Here is a 22,251-nt window from a genome sequence, read left to right on the forward strand (position 1 = left end):
TGTTTTAAAGTGTTTATTTTGTATTTCATGCTAATAATTTAAATTCCAGTAACCGTGTTGTCATTTACTTCCTAATACTGTGATTTCGTTTCATTAATAATAGCGAACTATCTGATATTAAAGATTTAAGTGGAAAAATAACACTTTTAGTTTAGATTTAAAAAGGCCTTCTCGGTAACTGTATGTGCACGAATCATGCCTTACAGAATGTTTTTTAAAAATTACTGAGAGTATGACACAGAAGCTTCAATTAGATTGAGCTACAAAAAGTGGTTTTGCTTTCTATATATTTTTTTCATTTAATCACCTAGATTTTGCCCTACTTTCAACATACAGTGCATAAAAGGTCATAGTTACATGCTATTGTTATTTAAACATGAGTAAATGTTACATAATTTCAAAAGTTAAACAATTCAAATAAAAAATGTTAGAAATTGTGATGAAGAAATTAAGCTGGCTGGTTAGCTCAGTTGGTTAGATGCTGCCTTATAACATCACAGTCATAGGTTCACATCCCAATACCAACTAGCCACCAAAAAAAAAAAAAAGAGAGAGAGAGAGATCAGTGCTTCCAGGAAAACCCTGTTTTCCAACATAGAGGAATAAACTCTAGCCTTTGCGTATTATTGGCTGGCTGGTTTGCTTAAAGCACAGTCTTGTAACCCCGTGGTGAAGGGCTCTGTTCCCTGGCCAGCCGCCATAAAAAAGAAATTAAAACTAACTTCTTTTCCTGTGTTACTTAGATGTTTATATAAACCTTTCACCAATGGTTCACATTTTTTGAAAGGAGTTATTATCAAATAATATCAGTGCTAAAAATTGTATTTTTTTGCCATTTGATAAACAAATTCACTGAAAAATTATTGTGTATATTTGAGGTTTATAATACGATGTCATGGAATACATTTAGATAGTAAAATGGTTACTAAAGTTAAGCAGATTAACATATCTATCATCTCACACAGTTACTTTTTGTGTGTGTGACAAGAGCAGCTAAGATCTACTTATTTAACAAAAATCTCAGATACAGCACAATTTTATTAACTATAGTCCTCATGTTGTATGTAGATCTCTAAATGTGTTCATTCTACATATCCACTTTTTATCCTTTGACCTACATTTTCTCATTTCCTTCCCCCTCCCCAGCCAGTGTTAACCACTGTTTGATTCTCTATCTCTGTGCATTTTTTAAATATAATTTTCACTGTTAATTTCACAGTGTTAATGGGGAAAAAACTGTCTGATTAAAAAAAAAAGTAGCTCGGGTTTTTGTTTACATTGAGTAAGTCAGGAAAGGGAGTGGGCTGCTATTCCTATCTAAGAAGCGATCTTCTATTCAGAATGTTCCGTGTGCTCAGATCATCAGAGGGGAACACAAGGGCAATGTATGTGCTGCTCAGGCAAAGAGGGTCAAAGAGAAGCATGTTCTGTGGGGACAAAAAGGTTGAAAGCAATTAAATTGCAATAAATTTTTCGAGCTAGAAATATATTTACCATCTCATATTGGAAGGCTTCATTCCTATTTCTCTAGACTCCTGTACTTAATGATAAAAGAGTAAGAATGTTGGAGGTACACTAACCTTTCAATATTCTTTTCTGATGAAAGAGAGTTATTGTCTTTCTAATTAATTTGCAAATTAATATATTTGCGGTGACAGCTTTTTGAATGTTAAATAAACTCTGTCTAGGAACAGCTGTCAGACAAATTACACCATGGGCTCTATTTAAAAGAAGTGCCACGCGAGTCAGTTTGGGCTCTGGTTTTTATATTCTACATTTGTTTGTATATCTGAACCTGCACCTTGAAAACAAGGAAGGACAGTTGAAATAGTCATGTTTTCTGTTCATATTGAAGGATGTTATGTTGCTTTTAGAATATTTTATACTTAAAAACACATGAGGACTGACTCTACATCTAACCTTCTAGTTTATGTCAAATTTGTGTGCATGTTGTGAATGATATGAGGGTTGACTGCTGTGGACCTAATGCATAACACTGAGATGTCATAATTGTAAATAAAATAAATAGTGCTTGTTTAATTTGATAATCCTAATGAAAACTTAAAAATTTAATTTGAGGAAGAATTGTAGCATTTATGTAAACATGAATATTTCCACAGAAATTTTTTTTTTTTTTTGTCTTTTTGTCTTTTTCCGTGTCCGGCAACGGATCGCAACCCTCAGTGTTGCCCCCGTACCAGACCGGGGACCGGCAACGGGATTGCAACCCTCGGTGCTGCTCCCGCGCCTCGCTCAGCCAGTGAGCGGGAACCGGTCTGCATGTGGGATCCGAACCCTCGGGAGGGAGCGCCGCCGCGCTTCCCAAGCGGCGCACTTATCCAGTGCGCCACCGGGCCGGCCCCACAGAAATTTTTTTAAGGAAGAAAATATCTGAGTTTTCTCAAGTATTTAAATCCTTATTTTATAACTACAACTAACTTTTCTCTTGTCAGTAAAAAGACTTCTGTAAATGTCACTTTCTCTATTTAAATCCATGAAGCCGACTTCCAACCCAGGGCTATGACATTTTATGAAGCAGAAAACAAGGGGCATTTCTAAGTTCTGATGAGAGGAGAGTTGAGGGCTACTATTTGATGGTTTAATGATGGGAACCAAACCAGGTTTTAGATCACTTCTTCAAGTAACATTTATTAAGATAGTTATACTTTATTGGTTTCTAAGGGTAAACTGCTCTACCACTTACTAAACTCTGTGACCCTGGGCAAGTAACTTAACCTCTCTATGCTTGTTTCCTTATCCATACAGTAGGACTAATAGTAGTATGTACCTCAATAGCTTTTGTTGAGAATTAAAGAGTTTGTTCATATAACATGTTTAGAACAGCTCCTGGCACATCGGTGCTCAATGTATGTTATCAGTTATTTATTGAGCATCTACTCTATGTTCAGAACTGTACTACATATTCTCAGAATACAGAACTATAACCTATGGCTCATCCATTTAAGGAATTTATTATTGCTGGAGAAATAACACTAATATAAGATGGCCTATCAATATGTTTGACTATTTGCAGGACAGGCTATACATATCTTAGAAACTTAGAGAAAAGAGATTTATGAGAGTTTGAGGATTTCGATTGACCAGAGAGGGACATGAAGGACAGACTTGAAGGATGATTTTCTATAGCTGAAGAGGCTTTGAGAGGTGATTTCAGGCTAGTAGAAAACATGATTAAAACCGTGACAAAACTGACATGTTTGTGAAACAGTTAAACTGGTTTGACTAGAGATATTGATCCTTGTGGGGAAGTGGATTGGCTGTTTAGGTCCAAATCCAAATATAATAAGCATTTGAGTATTTTACAGCATTGTAAATATTCCTAATGCTCAGCTAGTAATTCAGAGAAAAAAAAATGAGGAAATTTTTATCATGACATTAAATAATGTTTACATCCTTGAATTAGGCTAAAATAAATTTTGTGAACAATTTGCAATGACTGAGAAAAAATACAGATAAACAATGAAGGGGAAGATCTTCGACAAAATGAATGGAAGTTTTTTTTAATGAGTAATTAGGAATTCAGCTCATTTGGCTCATAGAAACACCAGCAGCAGATTGTGTGGCCATGTGGGACACTTCAGTTGGCCCCAGGCTGCACAGGGTCCAGGCTGGAGGTTGTAACTAACTGTTGATGTGGAAGAATAATAAACAAAGCCCTCAAGGCCTCAGGGAGCAAATCTCACATATGAGAACCCTTTCCCCTCTAGCTAATCCATGGAACTAAATTAATATCAACCCTGAAGTGTATTGCTTATTTGTTGTCTTGAAAGCTGGAAGCAAATTGCTACAGCTGAGGCAGGAAGTATTAACTAAAGAAACAATTCAAAAAATGCTCGGATAAAGTAAAAATCAGTTCAAGATGGTAGAAAAAGTAGATCTCATGAAGAATCTTTGGCCTTTGAGAACTATGAATATGGTATTTTAAAAGCGGATTAACTACACACACACATACACACATACACATGAGTAGCAAAAAGCCAAAAGAAAATTAAGGCAGAGAAACATGAACAGCTAAAGAATCAGATTTTAGTGATACGAGTTTTTATCCTATTCCCAAGTACTTTACCTTTCCACTCTGATTAGCATGATCGGATCCCTTTTGGCATTTTTTACAGTATTACTCTAGACAAAAATGGAGTACTAAAGAATTTCACAAGTCGAAACAGCTTTCTAAAAACAGAGCAGCAGTGTTATTGAAAATGGTTTAAATTGGGAATAATTTCAGGAACTAAGTAACATTCCTAGCATGACATTCATTTCACAAGTGATCCTATGATTTAATGTAGATACAAGCACTCCCTTTACACCAAAAGAAAAAGGAAAGTATTCTATTATAAAGTTATCCATGTTATAAGAAATGCATATTTAGCAAAATTGCATGTCTAGGTTATTTAAATCTTTGGCTTACTTATGTTATTTTTACCCAACTATGGGAACGCTGTGGGTGGTTTATTATATAACAAAAATAGGAGCAGTTTGGCATTGGTGGAATATTTATAGCAAGTGGAACCCTTGACTTTTAAAATATGGAACCTTATTACTTCAGATTTGTGAATAAGCTATTTATATATCAACACAAATGAAATGGTCAGTTTGTTAGATTTTTTAATACTTTAATTTTTCCAGCTCCACAGGGCATAACTATGTCTCTTATTCCTTTGGATTAAAAATAGTGGCATAGGCAGAGAATTACCTTAGGACAGGGCTCCAAATGGTACAGACTTCTCCCTCTCCCACCATCCCTTCTGTAAATCCTTTACTGCAGCAAGCCCCCTTCCTTTCCCTTTTCTCCATGGTGTATCTCCCAATCTTTCTTTGTCTCTGTGATAATTGCTAGTCGAATAAGTTGAGAAGGATGTGGAAGAAAGATATCTGTTTTAATATTTTTTCCTTACAAATAGCAATAGCTTTACGTGCTTTATTCTCTTTTCCAGAGGATGTATTCACATAGATTAAAGAAAGGAAGGATAGTTAATTTTCGGAAGAACCTATTGCAACAACTCTTAGTTTTCACTTTGGCTCCATTGTTCCAACCAGGCAATTTCTCCCTTTAGCTTAGCATTTAAAACAATTAAATAGATAACATTGCAGACTTGACAGTTTCTACTCAACTATTACTCTTTACAATAGATTAAATGGGCTGTAATTTGTGCTTTTCTGAATTTGATGTTTCTGAAATGCATGCAGAACTAAATGGATTATCATCTTTTCTTTTTCTTTTTGAAAATAGAGAGTTTTCTGAATTATGTACTACTTTTTGGAAAGCCACATTACAGACAAATCCAACCTCAAAATGAACAATATTAATTGAATGGCAAGTTTTTTTTTTCTTTCAAGCTTAATGAGAATTTGAATATTTTATATGTTTGCTTTCAGCATTTGGGGTCTTTCTGAACAATAAAGGGAAGCAGCAGATATAAATGATCTCAAGTTTTCAATAAAATATTCACCTTAATTTTTAGTGAATGCTTCAAATTCCACTGAATCTGTAGACAACATCAAACAGTTGGAAACATATCCTCCTAGTTGACCCTGTAATGAGTTATTGTAGGGACAAAAGATTAGAAGACATATTTTTTTCCTATGATATTCAATATACACTTAAAAGATTTGAAATCTTAAGTCATGTACTCTAGAGATTTAATAATTCCTTTAAAATATTAAGTCCACATTTTGAAAATTAGCTACTTGTTGAAAAGTGGGTGCTGTTTTCAGATGCATGGGTCCAGCATTTCATTTTTTTCTTGATGTAGGTTATAGGGAGAAGATATGCATTAAATAAAGGCAATTGCATTACATTTCTATTCTTTTTTTATTTATTCAATAAATACTTATGTACCTACTATATTCAAGGCACTGTCATAGAAACTGAGGATGCAGTAATAAGTGAGAATAAAAGTATATCCATCTAATTGTGAAAGTGTAAGGAAAATAAGCACGAAGCACAATTAAAGAGCCTTTGGAGTTTAGTAGATGGATGAGAATATTTTTAGTTTGAGAGATTATGAAAGGTGATATTAGTGTATTTGTGGAATTTATCCATTCACAGTACAGGTGAGAGATTAATTCATTAGTCAAGTAGAGGTTATAGAGCAAAGACAGAATGTGGAAAAGGCCAGTCAACACACATTTACACATGTAAAATGTAAGGTCAGATGAAGTAAAACATCTTAGAAAATAAAAAGCTAGAGGGTGGGTCACTTAACTTTTCCATATTTTTCTCATTTCTAAATTGTTTTCAACTGTGAAATGTGAACACTAGTTTTTATACTGACTAAATCAGAGAATGTGTTAAATAGCATGGAGATGGTACCAGATAAGGGCTCAGTGCATTTAGCTATCAGCTATATGTTGGAAAAATGCTGATATACTGTTATTTAAGAAAGGACTGGAGGTGGATAAGATGAAGAAATCGGTGGTATGAGCCTGGATGACTGGGGCGATAGTTTGCCAACAAGGAGGAGGGACACAGAAGGTTCATAGTATGGGGAGAGATGTTGAGTCGAAATGATTTGAAAAGGAATGGTAAGACGTCAAGATGGAGTGAACAAATTGTCATTAAGGTAGAACTGGAGCTCAGATTTTGGGATTGCATATGTAATCAAGTCATATGATTTTATTTTATTTTATTTTATTTTATTTTTCCTTTTTGTCTTTTTTCGTGACCGGTAACGGATCGCAACCCTCAGTGTCGCGCCCGTACCGGACCAGGACCGGCAACGGGATCGCAACCCTCGGTGTTGCGCCCGCACCTCGCTCAGCCAGTGAGTGGCCGGTCTGTATGTGGGATCCGAACCCTCAGCGGGAGCGCAGCCGCGCTCCCAAGCGGCGCACTGTAGCAGTGCGCCACCGGGCCGGCCCATCATATGATTTTAAAGGAATACAGATAAAGAGAAGGGAAGAAGGAGAAAGGTGGATAAAAAGAAAGACAGTTGCTAAGAAATGAATGTATTTGGCTTTAGGAGAATGAAAAGGGGTCAGATGATAATAATTTAGAGGAAGAGAGACCAGGTCTCCTCTGTCCATTCTTTAAATGTTATTTTCCAGAGTTCTAACTACTGTTTATTTCCTTCCTCCCTCTGTACATTCTTCTTTTGGAATCATAAATTGATTTACCTGTGTCCTTTATGTGCATTGTAACTACCAAATCTTTAAATTCTGTGTAGGCTATTCTGAGAGCTCTAAGCCCAATTGCCTACTGTATATCTATACTTAAGTCTCTCAAAACGCCTCTAACTGAAACAATAAAAACAAACTCATCAACATCCCTCTAAACTGTTCTTCCTCCTGTACTTTCTATATCAAAATGCCCTGTCAGAGGAAGAGTTATAAAAACAGGGTTTCAAGAGGACAGTGGAGCTGTGGGGGACATGGGGTAGGAAAGGGATAAGAAATAATTCCGTTCTGTACATACCTTGACTACATAGCCAATCTCAAGATCTTCTCACCATTTTTCTTACTATTCTGGCTACCAATCATGCTCAAACCATACTTGAAGCCAGGGAATATACATTTCTAACAAGTAGAATTAAATGTGCTCCTGCCATCACAAGTTTGAAAATCCAATGTATCTTCTCATGGAAACAGTATTAGTCAAATTGTGTACCTTTATAACCAGATATACATGGGTTCAATTAATTTTTTTGAGCTGGCCAGAGACTGTAGTATATATTTATTTCTAAGACAAAGATTTTCAAACAAGCTATTAAACTTTCTGAGAGCTATCTGTTCTATTTCATAACGATTTAAGGAATTTGTTCTTCTAAAAATTACATACGAGAGTACTTCAAAAAGTTCATCGAAAAGTAGTTAAAAGAATACGAATATTTCCATGAACTTTTTGAGATACCCTCCTATTGTTCCAGGTGATTTAGTGGGATTTTTGTTCTCAGGCTATGTTCTTCATTTAGTCTCTACAGCATTTTCTTCTTATAAAGTTATTAGACTAAAAATTCAAAAAGATGATGGAAAGATTTGAAATCTGGTAATACAGTATTTTCACATTTTCTTAAAAGTATTTTTAATAGCATTTTTGGTTCCATAGAAAAAGGTTTTAGAAAGCAAGTATTCTTTAGGAATTCCATATTATCACATTTTAAGGAATATTTTAGTAGTCTTTCTTGTTGAGAATGAGTAGAGATCATGAAATTGTCAGGATCTTCAATTTGCTGTTCCTTGTCCTTCTTTCCCACCTGCTGGTATCTGTCCCACATTCATTTGAATGCCTTTTGTCTCTGATCTTGCCTTCTCCAGCCTAGTGCTGGTAATAAATTTATAGAGCCATGATCATTAGGACCCATGGAAACTGATGACCTCCAGTATAGTGCAAGTCCTTAAATACTCTCAGTCGTTCTTTTTAAACGTTCAGCTTTCTTTTTGGCTACCTATGTTAATACCTTTGGCCTATATCTGAATAGTTGACTCTTCCTCCTTTATTACAAGGGAAATAGAGACCATTAAGTAGAACCATCACAGCTTTTTGCTCTAGTCGTTTTAGTTACTTCTATTTACATCAAATCTTTTACATTTTCTCTCCAGTCTTCATGGAAGAAGTATTCTCCCTTCCAGCCATGGATTAGGCTTCTCCTTTGTCTGCTTCCTTTTTCCCCCCCATTTTTAAAATCGACATAATATTTGTATATATTTGTGGGGTACAGTGTGATGTTCAATAAATGGATGGAACTGAAGGTCATTATGCTGTGCTTATTTCTTAATTCATCTCCCTTGCACACCCTCTCATGTTCGGGATACAGGCAGTGAGCAAGAAAACCCCTAATGAATCTAGTGTCTTTAGAAGGACCTTTCTCTATCATAGGGGAGAAAAGACTTCTTGCCTCACCTGTTGCAAAGTTCATGGCTGAGACCCCTATGAAACAACACAGATAACAAGAGAAAAGCATACAAATTATTATTATTTTTCCTCTCATTGTACACTTTTATCGTAAACCTAAGAGAACAGACACAGGTTGCATCCTTATTTTCTTACCTGCATACAGGCTCATCAGTGATTGGCAGTGAACAACATTCCTATTATTTCACTACATGAATAAGGCAAAAGTTCCTAACATATTGCTAAGCTAGGAAGAAGCTATTGATTTGTTGAAAATATTCACAAAAATAGTCAGATTAAAATTGCAAATAAAGGATCATTCCTAACATGTTCTTTTGTCAGTTATCATATGTATGAGTATATATCAACATGAGGTAGGGTTTTATTACATTTCTTTTAAAATACTTCAAAAATTAAAGCAATGCTGTTGGCTTTGCTAGAAAAATAATATGGAAAAACCAAAAATTTTTAAAAAATTTGTTCTTCAGGCACATGCAGAAAGTTGTAAAGAGCCGGTCCAAGAAGCACCAAGAAATGATTAGTCAATAAAAATAGGATGCAAATTTTAGTTAGAAAAAAAATTAAATAAACCTAAGAAAATGTGATATGGGAGCCTTCAGAAAATGAAGACCTAGAGACCCAGGAAAATCTGTGTATTTTTATGGATAGCTGTACAGAAATATGACAGGAGGATAAAAGGGTATGATCTAATGGCGATGGTGATAAACTGGGGAAACTTAGGAAGGTCTGTTTGTTCAGATTCTTTTTGATGTCCCTGTGTGACATTTCTTCCCTTTGGGTATAGGCCAGGACACCTGTCACATGAGGGTACTCAGGGGAGAAGGGAGAGAGAAGGTCAGAGTGACCTTCCTACTTTTGCTGTTTTCTCAAATGCCAAGGAATCCTATTTTGGGGTAGTGTTTCCTGTACCCCATCATTGTCATAAATTATATGTTCTTTCTTTCATCTTTGATGTCTCTTTTTCTACTTGCCTTTCTCTTTTTACATAGAAACATACCCCTCCCTATCTGTCTTACTTAAAAAAAAAAAAGAAATGGAGCACTGATACCTCATTGTTCACTCCTTTCCAGCTTTCATGGTTTCTCTCATTCTCCTCACAGATGAGGTGAATAAATTTCTCTCACCTTGTTTGATAGCGCTATAGTCCTTCCTTCTCTTTATAAACTTTTCCTTTGTCTGGCTCTTGTGATACTGTTGTTCTTGGATTCCCTTCTCTTGCCATTACTCAAATTCCTCTGTCCGTTCTTTAAATGTTATTTTCCAGAGTTCTAACTACTGTTTATTTCCTTCCTCCCTCTGTACATTCTTCTTTTGGAATCATAAATTGATTTACCTGTGTCCTTTATGTGCATTGTAACTACCAAATCTTTAAATTCTGTGTAGGCTATTCTGAGAGCTCTAAGCCCAATTGCCTACTGTATATCTATACTTAAGTCTCTCAAAACGCCTCTAACTAAAACAATAAAAACAAACTCATCAACATCCCTCTAAACTGTTCTTCCTCCTGTACTTTCTATATCAAAATGCCCTGTCATCCTCTGAGAAACTCCCTGAATCATCTGCAAATTCTTCTACTCACTTTCGATATGTAATCGTACATGAAATCCTGTTGTCTACACTTCAGAATTTCTGATGAGCTAGTTGTTTCTACCCAGCCTCCCCTCCTTTTCCCTTTCTCCATTTCCCCACCATTGAGTAGTTTGAGTCCTCATTTCTTACCTTGTAACTAGATCTCCCTTTTTGCTTTCTGTTCTCCCTCTAAGCCACCATCTACCTGGTGTCAGGGAAATTATTTTATTATGTTCGTATGCATTTGATCTTTTTTACTCTCTGATTTCTCATTTTTTAATCTCTCTCCATTATTTTGAGAATACAATCTGAATGTTTCAGAAGGATAGTTAAGTCCACCATTGGACCAGATGGCTCTGGTTCATCTGTCTGGCTGAATTTTTCCCTACCATTCCTGCCCCCATTCCATACCATTTGCCGAACCACGCTTGGACTCCAGCCATTCAAAATCTTGAAGTTGCTGTATGTGCCGTGTTTTATAAATTTCCTCTGACTTCTTTGTTATTTCCTTCTCTTCTCAATTTTGTCAAGTTCCACGTGTCTTTCAAATAGTATTTCAAATAGCTACTACTCCAGAAAGTCTCCTCTATCAGCCTTCCTGTACCACTACTTAATAAGCATTAAGTGACTCCCTCCTGGCTCCTGAAACATGCTGTCCCCAACCCCCATATTCTTGTTCTCCTCTGTCTCTCTCCTTGCCAGACCCAGTTTTAACCCCAACCTGCATCTCCATCTTTTAGTATCTTCAGCAGATACTAGTACTTGTTGAATGGGTTAACAAAGAGCAAACAAAAAATTCTTCCTAATGGAGTGCTATGTTAGTTTTTTATTACATGAAAGTGCTATATCCTCTGTAATTTCCTCCAAATTTTATAGTACCTTCTGGATAAATTTAATAAAATAGTGCTTAGTGATTATGCATGTATGCTTGACAATTTACCAAGAAAAAGATAAAAATGTACACATATCAGTGTTCTTCCTAGTGTAATTTTTCACTTTCATGATGAATGGGATCTTTTCTTATTTCCTTGCCATTATGACCTTTTAATTCCAGGTTGAAAGGCAGAGTGCTTATGTATTTTAGGAAAACCAGATAATACCTCATATCTGTGAAAAATAATCCATGCTCCTATAAAATGTTCTTGACAGCTTGTCAGTGGGGCAGAGAACTCTGGATGGGTCTTGAATTGCTTTTCAGCCAAAACAGGCTTACCTAAATGAACACTGGTAGTGACAGTGCACTCAGGTGTCAAGTTAGAGAACATGTTTTGGATCATTTTAGCATAAATCAGATTTGGGGCATGAGTTAAATTTATTTCTATAGATGTATATTCTTTGTCTCTCAGTTTCCCAGCTAAAGCAATGTATAACATTTCTTACTATTTGTCAGTGTTGAGAACTGTATATGAGAAGAGATGATTCATTTTCTCTAGGTTCTATGACTTGTTCAGTAACGGCTGAAAGAAATGAGATAGGCTGAGCTGAATTAGAAAATGATATAAATGGTTTTTGTTCCTACCTGTACCCTACTGTAATTTTTTGTTCTTAATGTAAAAATAGGGCACAATTGTATTTTTCTAAAAGCAGTACTAAGAATATTAGTTAGTATTTATAATGTTTTTAAAATATATGCACCAGCTCATAGGTAGCACAAATTACAAGACTAATATTTCATGCATCATTCATTTTAATAGTTCTATAAATTTCTCTTTACTTTATACCCTACTCTCACTTATTTGTTTTTTGTTTCTTGATATTCATTTGCCTTTTTCTATCCTATTTATACAGCATGGTTCAATAAATATTCTTCCTTATTTTTATTTATGCTAAAGTATCCCTAGTTTTAATGTATCTCACTTACTAACCAGTTTGTTTCATATAAATCAAGCCTCTTTGTTTTCCTCTAAGGCATTTCATCCTTTTTTATGACTGACTTTCAGTTTTCTTTCTTTCTCTTTAGTTTATCAGCTCATTATTCTTTTATTTGTTCTCCTATACCTCATTTAAATTCCTTTTTCATGTTATGCCTTTATTATTACTTAATTTTTTATTCTGTTCCACTTAAATGTATTTGAAAAACATGTGGTGACTTTGATATACTATTGGAATTCTTCTCTAAGGAAAAGAAAACACACACAGTTAAATCTTCATAATTCAAATCATATATACGTAGAAAGAAGTAAAAGTTTAAATATAAATCATCTCCTATCATTTCTACTTGTTTACTAGTGTTTTCTTATATTTGCATGGGAAGAAAAGAATACATACTTTAGGCCTACAACATAAAGATAAATAAATGAAAAATATAAAGGAATTTTAAATTAAATTGTATTGTTTTGAGTGGCCAAATTGTATGGTATGTTGTAATTTCTCCATTGTCAGGAAAAAGTAAGATAGAACACGGATTTAGATTTTTCTAAAATGTCATGACATTCATAGCTCATGTTTTAAGATGTCCATTGCATTAATCTAAAGTATATACCTGAGGGCTGGCCCGGTGGCGCACTGCTACAGTGCGCCGCTTGGGAGCGCAGTGGCGCGCGCTCCCGCTGAGGGTTCGGATCCCACATACAGACCGGTTCCCGCTTACTGGCTGAGCGAGGTGCGGGCGCAACACCGAGGGTTGCGATCCCATTGCCGGTCCCGGTCCGGTATGGGCGCGACACTGAGGGTTGCGATCCATTGCCGGACACGAAAAAAAAAAAGACAAAAAGGAAAAAAAATAAAAAAAATAAAATAAAGTATATACCTGAAAAGGATTTGAACTTAAATCCTTCAATCATAATTTTAATGATAAATACCATTGCCTTAAAGATTGAACTTTGATCCAGTAATTCCAAATCTAAGAGTCTAGCTAAGCAAATAAAATACTTTCAAGCTTCACGCATGAAGATATTCATTGCAGTGTAATTTGTAGTGGTTAAAAGCTGATAACATCCTAAGTTTCTTTTTTAAAAGGAGAGTAATCAAGTATACTATGGAATGTAGAGATAATGAAGTATTAAATGGCTATTAAAAAATAAAATGCTTGCAAAATGTTTGTGATGGTATGGGAAAGTATTTATCATATGACATAAGGAAAAATGATATGTGAATTTTGTATAATATACTTTCAAAATATGTTGTATATATTTTATATAATATACTTTCAATTATGTGAAACAATTTTAAATACTAGAAGGGAATACACAAAAATGTTAGATGTTCTACCAGAGTGACATAATTATTCTTGCATTTAAAAAAGACTACATTTAAAATTAACAAATGTTTACCCTTATACAGGACAAGACATTGATATCATTTTTCTCTTGTTTACTTTCGAGTATTTCTGCATCCTAAAAATTTGTACACTAAAGGTTCAATGCTTTTGCAATTTATAGGTGGAGTGGGAGTGTGGACATAGTGGGAATTAGGAGGGAGATGAAAGATTTACAGGCAATTTAATGAATTATCTGAAACATAGATATAAAATATCAGTATGTGGCTTTTATGTGCCAGAGATCTGATAGAACGTTCTCTTTTCTGATTTCTGTAGTATCAAGTCATGGGTGGATAAGATGCAAGAAGACCTTGTCACACTGGCAAAAACAGCAAGTGGAGTCAATCAGCTTGTTGATGTGAGTAAAATGCACCACAGAAACTTGTTAATCTCTTCTTCAATTTGAATGCAGTTCTGTCTTTTAGGACACTCTATTTCTATGTTATGGATAGGATGTGATTTCCACATGGATCCAGTAGTGAAATTCTGAGCAAGATCCTTGGTACTGCTAGTTAACTGTGACAAGAAGGGCCATCCCCAACAATTAATGCAACTTTCTCACCACACTTTACAGTTTATACACAGCCCTCACTTAGATGAGTCCATGAGATGTGTATACTCCTCCCAAATTCATATCAGGGTGTCATGTACTTATTACCACAACGTTTCCATTCACTGGAACATATTTTAGAATCTCTTATACAGTGGTGACTTCAAGTCCTTTGATGGATTCTTTTGAATATGCTCAGTGGGAACACATTTTCATTCTTTGAGAGTAGGTTTTATTTTTAAAATTATTTGAGAAGTGTTTACAACCATGTCTGCAGACTACAGTGAGTCATTGAGATCAGTTGTAAAGGTTTGGGTGCAAGAAAAGGAGATACTATAGATGATTTTTCTTGTGATTTATAAACTGGCTATGAAAGTCACCCTAAAATGATTTTTGAAGATGACAGCAATGTATAAATAATTGTGTAACATCTTAAACAGATTATTTTTAGTGGGTAAGCATGCACATTTATAGGCTCTATAAGATTTATTAAAAATTAAATGTCATTTCTGTAGGGTTTCACTGATTCCACTTGGATGTAATTTATGGGACAACTTGAAAGTACTTTCATCTTGTGTTCTTAGTGATGCAGTGAGGCTTTTTATTTTCCAAAAATGTGATGGGTCAATGAAGGCGAAATGGTATTAAAGCAGTTTTATGTATATTATGGGAATATTTGTCACACAAATATTTATATATGATGTTCTTTCCTGGGAGAAACTGGAATGTATGGTTACCTTATATATTAATAGAAATTCATAAAGAAACCTTACTAAGAAAATACTTTTAAAAGTTATACCAGAATCTCTTTATAAAACAATTGTAAATTTCAAATGAAGAATGTGTTGAACACCTAAGTATTCATGAGATATGGAAGATATTTGGAAACCAAAGATGTTTCTTGTGAATAACGATGATCAGATTTAATTCTAGGCAACACTTACTGAGTGTGTGATATGTCCCAGGCACTCTGCAGACAACCAAGGGTAGAACCAGAAACACGGTTTCTCTCCTCAGAGAACTGACACTCTGCTGACCAAAGCTCTCCATTAGTGGGAGTGCAAAGATGCCTGAAAGTTATTGTAAGCTTGGGATCTGCAATGATTCATTGTGGAAAAATATGTTAAAATATGAAAGCATATAGGATAGTAAGTGAGCCTCTGTGAAAGAGGTGGAGTTTGTGGAAGCTCCAGCAAATCTTTTTTGCTAATTTTCACTTAAATACTATTTAAAATGACCAAGAAGGAAGTTTTTATTCGATCATAATGAGGAAAGAAGAGACAAATTCCAGATTCTGTTCACAAGTTATATGACTCTCTTTATTGACAGACTGAGATTGATAATAAGCTGCTCTTGGGAGCCTCTACCTCACTCCTTCAGTGCTTCTCCAGCCTCAAAAACCACTTGCTTGGCTGACCTCATTGCTGCTTTTGGTGTTAATACATGAAATTTCTCTTGCCAAATCTGCTTTTTGCAATGAATCATTAAGCAAAAACAAAAACAAAAAAAAAAAAAAAAAAAATCTCACCTGGTTTCCATTATGCTTTAGTGAGTATTGATTACTAAGAAGAGTATAAATATTGATAAATGACCTTGTCTGAATTAGGATAACAAAATGAATGGGAAGGATGGAAGAGAATCCCCGTAATTTTCTGCTTATGAGACACATACCTTATTACAGTGACAGAAAAGTTACCAATAAAATCATTATATGTTACATAACTTGGGGGACAGATGTTAGAAAAAGAGAATTCTTTATTGGAAAAAGAATTCAAGTATTAGGGCTCATGAAGGATGTCATTTTACACAGAGAAATGATTCCACGTGCCTCATTCCTTTTGCCTCAAGAGAAGGTCATGATGTGGGAATAAAGAATGTATTTCTTTTTTGGCCATGGGAACTTAAAGCCAAAACTGACTGAAGGATGCCAGAGTTGAGAGGGAACTTTGAGCTGAGATTGGGGGTGTTGGATGCATGGTGAGGATGAGAAGGTAAATAAATAGAGGAACTTAGCAGGACCTTGGATTGAAATTCAATATTGTGGAAATGATGCTTCTTTCCAAATTTATTAATGTTTTTACTGGCTTCACAGGGTATAACTAGTTTTTACATGAAGGCCAAGAACCAATGCAATGAGGCAACATAGCTAAAATAATACATCTTTGCAATTTTATGAAAATTGCTTTATGGCATCATAAAATATCAGCTCAGGGAAAGTTGGTAATGTGTTGAATAAATTTAATACTTTAACTTTACAAATAGAAGATTTTGCACAGATGATTTGCCTATCTTCTGATAAAGATCAAGTGTGAAAAATAGGCTTAAGTGGTACTATTGTCCTTGATGCATTTAGATTATAAGAAATCTCTTATTGAATTATTCCACTAACTAATTTCTTGGAGAAAACAATTGTTCATCAATTGCATATGCTCATCTACAAAGTATATGAAATAATTGAGGGAAGAAAAAAATTATGAGAAAGAAATGATGCACTATAACTTTTCCTAGTGTGTTTAATATATTAGAATCTTTTAAAATGTGACTGAAGGAGTTCATTGTTCTTTCATTAATTCAAGCACTGTACTGAGTCCTTTAATGCATTATCTCATTAGTCCTTAGGACAACCTTGTGCGGTGAGCATCATCATCTTCAATATGCATGAGGAAATTGTTTGCAAGGTTAAAATTTTGTTCTAGGTTATACAACGATTAAATTGGATGCAACTCTGGAATTTAAAAAAATCCTATATGCTTTAGAATATATGTTAATATTTTACATTTTTATATTCTTAATTATATTTTAAGAAAGTTAGCCGATCCCAGTTAGGTACAAGGTTAGTGTATCTGGTTATTCTGCTGCTCTTTTTATAAAAGATGTAAATTAGAAGAAGCCAGAGTCTGCCACTAACACTTGTCCACTCATGAATGTTTCCGTTTGAATTTCTTTAAAAGAAGAGTGAAATTCTAAGATGTAAATTTGCATAATTTAAAACCTTCCATTTCTATTGGTATACACAGAAATGGTTTTCTGTGTGCATCTAATGAAATAATGGCTAAGAATGCTATAGAGAGTAAATTTTCCCTGATTTTGTTTTCATGGTCTTCCAATTGAAGAAAACACGCAATATATTTTTATGGAATATTATAGCTTAAAAATTCTTTGAGACTGTTATAACTTATTTCTGCCAATTACTGGCCTTGTGATCTGGCCAAGAGATTTAATCTTACAGAGTTGTTGGGATTGGTGATACAATCCATATAAAATATTTATTGACATGTAATCAGAACTCAACAAATGTCATTCATTTGTTGCACTCGTTGGAGGTATTGTATAAGTTGGAGTATAGGCTTGAGCAAATGTTCAAAGACAGAAGATAACCATGTATTTTTCTGTCACGTAACAGTCTAGAGGTGAGCAGTCTAGGGTTGGCAGGCTAGCTCTGCCATTCTCAACATGTGGCTTTCATTTCTGGGTCTGACATGATTTTTTCAGTTACTATTATTTAATATTCATCATGTAAAGGGAAAAAGATGAGGAGAGCAGATACCTAGTCATGTAAGAGGAAGACATTTGCTGTCATTCCAGTGGTCAGTACTCAGTCACATGGTCACATCTAACTAGAAAGATGTCAGAGAAGTGGGGTCTTAATCTGAATAGCCATGTGCCTAACTAAAATTCTATTATGATGGAACATATAGTGGAGGACAACTAGTGGTATTCCACTGATATGCGTTATTATCTGAATATTATCCTTATAAGAGCTATAGCTAAAAATGTATTAAAGATATGTTAACACAGAGTGGGAGCTGTATTTATATATTTTAAACGTTACACATCAAGAAAAATAGAAACAAAAATTCCTGCATTTTGAAAAACATATGCAGTCTTAATAATCTAAATTATAGACTATCTGGAAATATATTTTATTACTACTAAACACACACACACACACACACACACACACACACACACACACACACACACACTCCTTATCTACCATGCTGGCAAAGGGAGAAGCTTATCACCTACTCATGAACAGATAACATTTTAAAAATTAAAGTGGTCTTAATATTCTTGAAGACAATGTTTTTAAGTTCATGAAACATTTGCCAGCAACTATTTTATTTCACTTAATATCTTGAGAAAATATTTTGTCACAAACATGTAACTAAATTTTGACCAATATCCAAATTATCAGATATTCTAAATTAATGGATTCTATAATAGAATTTGCTCCGTGAAAAATTTTCTAAAAATAAATGGATAGATAGTAACTACTATTTTTTTCTATATAATACATTTCTGAATCTGAAATATGTTCACTGGGCAAATACAACAGAAATTCTCAGTGGCCACATGGCCAGGGACAACAAAACGCAACAATGTCAGCAAGTTAAGATCACTTGGGAGATTCATTGTCTCTTTTGTGCACTGTTTTTTTCATACCTCCCCTTTCCTTTTCATACTTTCTCATAGCCTCCTTATTACAAAAAGAAGGGTTTGATAGTTGTCATTTACATTTGATCATGTAACTCTTTGGTAATTCTTTTACCTCTAAACAGAACATAGCTGGTATTAGGAAGCAGGTGTGAAGACTATATTTTGAAAGAGGTAAAGTTTCTTTTCATTCCAAATGGACCTGTTTTTCCTGACAGGGACAAGTGGGGACAGAGGCCCAGCAGGGCCTGGACTGCCCCAAAGCAGGTGAGAGGCCTAAGGTGCAAAATTTAAGGAGTCACTGGCTCTGAAATTTCAAAAACTTGCACGAACCCCAAATTGGGTGAGCACCTCTGTAAATTTTGTGCTTTTGGCACCTCACCTACCTTACCCTAGCCCTAGCCCTGGGGCCCAGGGACAATAAAGGCCTTACTTGCTCTGTTTCTTCTGTTCTCAATTGCGGCAGGCATAGATATTTGCACCCTTGGGTCCTCACACTAATCCCAGACCTCCCACCTACATTTTCTTCCCTGGTCATTTCCCTACATTCTCCACCATTGTGTAATGTCAGGTCACTCTTACAGCTTTTCCTGGTGGTTTGTAAGACTTCCAGATTCATGTCATGTTTATTTAAGGTACAGTGTACAATCCTGTAGTGTTTAAAAATATACTACTCATTTTAAAATATTCACCCACACTGTCTGACATTGCTCCATACTTTCCTTCTATAACAAATCTAACATCGTGCTGTGTCTTCTGACAACAACAGTGTTAGGGGACTCTAAACTTTTGTTTAGCAGAGATTATTGTATCCCTGTAGTTATCTGAATTGAAATGATGCATGTCACCTTGTTGTTATAAGGCTTTCTTTTTAGGTGTAAACTCTGTCTGAATTTCTAATAGTTTAGGCTAGAATATGCAAATATATTTACGATAATGTGTGGATTAATTTTTTCCTGGAAGCTTATTTTCAGGGTAGAATCATTCTGCAGTGGCATTGTCATAACTTCCTGGCTTTTAATTCACTGTTACAGTTTCATAACTTAAAATTATATCAATATCAATAATACCTTATATTTCAATATGGTATTCAAAGATGTAAAATATGAAATACGTCTAAATATTGAGCATGAACATTCAGTACTCTATATTAAATTAGTATTCACATAAGCATTTTGAGTGAAGAATTTTTTTTAAATTAGTAACTCAGACTGATGCTTTTTCTCTTTCACATTGTGGTTTATGTCATCTTATGTAAATGGATATTCATTTTCCAGATAATGAAGAGTTTAATATATTAATATATTTAGAAACAAAGATACTCAAAAGCAGAATATAATTAATCATTGTTGATTCTGACTAGGGAATAAGCTAAATGCACAATCAGTAGGAAGGACTGGGAATCTTCTAGTCCAAGGAGTGCTGCTAAGCAGCTGAGTGATATTAGAATTCCCTTTACCTGCTTCTCAGGTGAAATCAACAGAAACACTCTCCCTTCATCATAGAAATGTTGTAAGGGTAAAGGCAGTATAAAATGAAAAGTGAAAGAAAGAAACTGACTTAGTTACAACATTTCATTGTTGAGGGAAGTAAGGCAGCTTCAAAAAAAACCAAAATGTGAAATAATAATAAATGTTTACATTTGTTTATTAAAAGTAAGAAAGCATGTAACTTTCTCAATGCACCTAAGTCAGTTGCCATAGTTATGGTAGTCTATTTGAGATTATCTCACTCTCCTGGGTCCCTTTTTTTTTAAGTACAAAGAAATCTATTTTGACTGCAGAATATACTACCAATAGAGAATATAGAGTATGGATCTCCTTCACCTCCCCCCCCCAAACTATAGATTTTAGGGTAAGAAGCTGTAGGGAAAATATAGGAAAATGATAGGGCCCCTCAGATATTCAGAATCTTGCTGAGCATTTGATGTAAATATGCACATGTGCCCAGTTGTTCCTTGGCTATTGACTAATGTTATTGCACATGTGCACCCAGGTGTCCTGGATTATGGACTTAAGTATAAAGGACGAGTAGCTCTGATCCCAGAGTCCCTCACCCCCAGGATGCCCCCCGGGGGGCCATGGGGAGGCCGTGACTGCTGCTGGAGGCTGTTGCTGCAAGTGCCCCTGGGAAGCCCTGAGAGGCCGCCGCCGCTGCCGCTGCCGCTGCTACTGCTGAGGACTGAACTCGTGTCATCTGCCAATTGCTCCCAGGATCTTTCCCAGTTACCTAGCATGGACCTGTATGTGAGGGGTCTGGTAACCCAGCCGGGCATGTGGGGAGTCTGGTGACTCAGTCTGTACAATGGGTTTGAAGGGTCTGTGGGCCCTAATGCCTAGCCTGGACAATACAAATGGAAACCTTAGAATAACTAAAATAATGAAACATTTTGGCTTTCATTATGATTTGCCTTACTTTACAATTAGCGTAGTTGGCAGGATTCTGGGCAGGTAAAAGAGCCAAGCAATTTGCATAGTCATGGCAGGATTCCAGGCAAGTAAAAGAGCCCAGCAATTTGAGTGGTCATTGCAGGATGACAAGCAGGTAAAGAAGCAGAAAACCCCTTGGGAGGGGTAGGAAATGTGGCTACCCTTGAGTATGTTGTATCTAGTGGCCGCTTTCCTGTTGAACAGGGTCTGGCTGTTGCTCGCTGCACTGTGAGCCAACATGGACCAGAAAACCCACAAAGTGGCACAGTTTTGAGACTTGCAGCAGAAAGCAGACAGATTGGAAGTGTGGATGCATGCCCTGGAGGCTGCAGAACAGCGACAGGTTATCCCTGCTTCCGACACCAAAGATGTATGACAAATCCAATAGTGAGTTGGGGTGGAGACTGTGTGTCTCCTGGAATGACCTGCTCATCAAAGTAAAGCACAAGCAACCTGTGGGACCAGGAGGATTGTGGGCAATCCACAGGTGATCTAGTTCACTGCCTATGTCCCATATACCCAGGTCGAATAGGTTGGCTTGGGGAAACAAAGCAGCAGAAACAGGAAGAGCCCCTGGTTACTGCAGCTGTGGGACCTAGGGGTGGATGGTGTAACATGCTCTGGGAGACAATGTAGTAAACGCATGCTGCATTTGTCTGAAGGCAAATGACTCTGAGGGTGCCACTTAAACCCAGTGGCTTGCTGGGTGCCATATAAACCTGAGAAAAGAGTGAGAAAAGAACGAGAAATTAGTGCCACATGCAGATGAGCAGATGACCCAAGGACAGGTGCTGCTGCAGAATTTCAAGTATGTTACTACGCCGTCTTTGTGGTGGTGGTTACAGAATAGCCACAGATATGCACAGGGGCAGGGTAGCCACTCCTTGATGGACTGGGCAAATGCAATTTTTTGAACTATGTGGGTGAACGCTGCAGAACTGTCTGAGACAATGAGTGAATAGCCAGTGTAAGCCAAGCTGATTCAAGTGATTTAAGAGCCTAGGATGGGGCAGCTAGATGCTAATAGCCAAGACAATGAGAAAGGCCTTGAGGGCATTTCAGAAGTTTGGAGGAGCACCCCTCCTATCACAAAGGCTAAGGGAACCAAATTTCTCTGGAGGACAGACCTGGGGTG

The 22,251-nt window shown here is 35.9% G+C and overlaps 1 protein-coding gene across 1 annotated transcript in view; it reads left to right on the forward strand.

Annotated features, from left to right (window-relative positions):
- Nucleotides 1–22,251, forward strand: part of CACNA2D1 (calcium channel, voltage-dependent, alpha 2/delta subunit 1) — a 480,749-nt gene that overhangs the window by 70,139 nt on the left and 388,359 nt on the right. Inside the window, exon 2 of the mRNA XM_008568138.1 lies at nucleotides 13,977–14,058. Within this exon, the coding sequence (XP_008566360.1) occupies nucleotides 13,977–14,058 (82 nt within the window). The remainder of the gene's footprint in view (nucleotides 1–13,976; nucleotides 14,059–22,251) is intronic.

This window comes from Galeopterus variegatus, unplaced genomic scaffold (assembly GCF_000696425.1).
Source record: "Galeopterus variegatus unplaced genomic scaffold, G_variegatus-3.0.2 Scaffold0, whole genome shotgun sequence".
Classification (NCBI taxonomy): domain Eukaryota; kingdom Metazoa; phylum Chordata; class Mammalia; order Dermoptera; family Cynocephalidae; genus Galeopterus; species Galeopterus variegatus.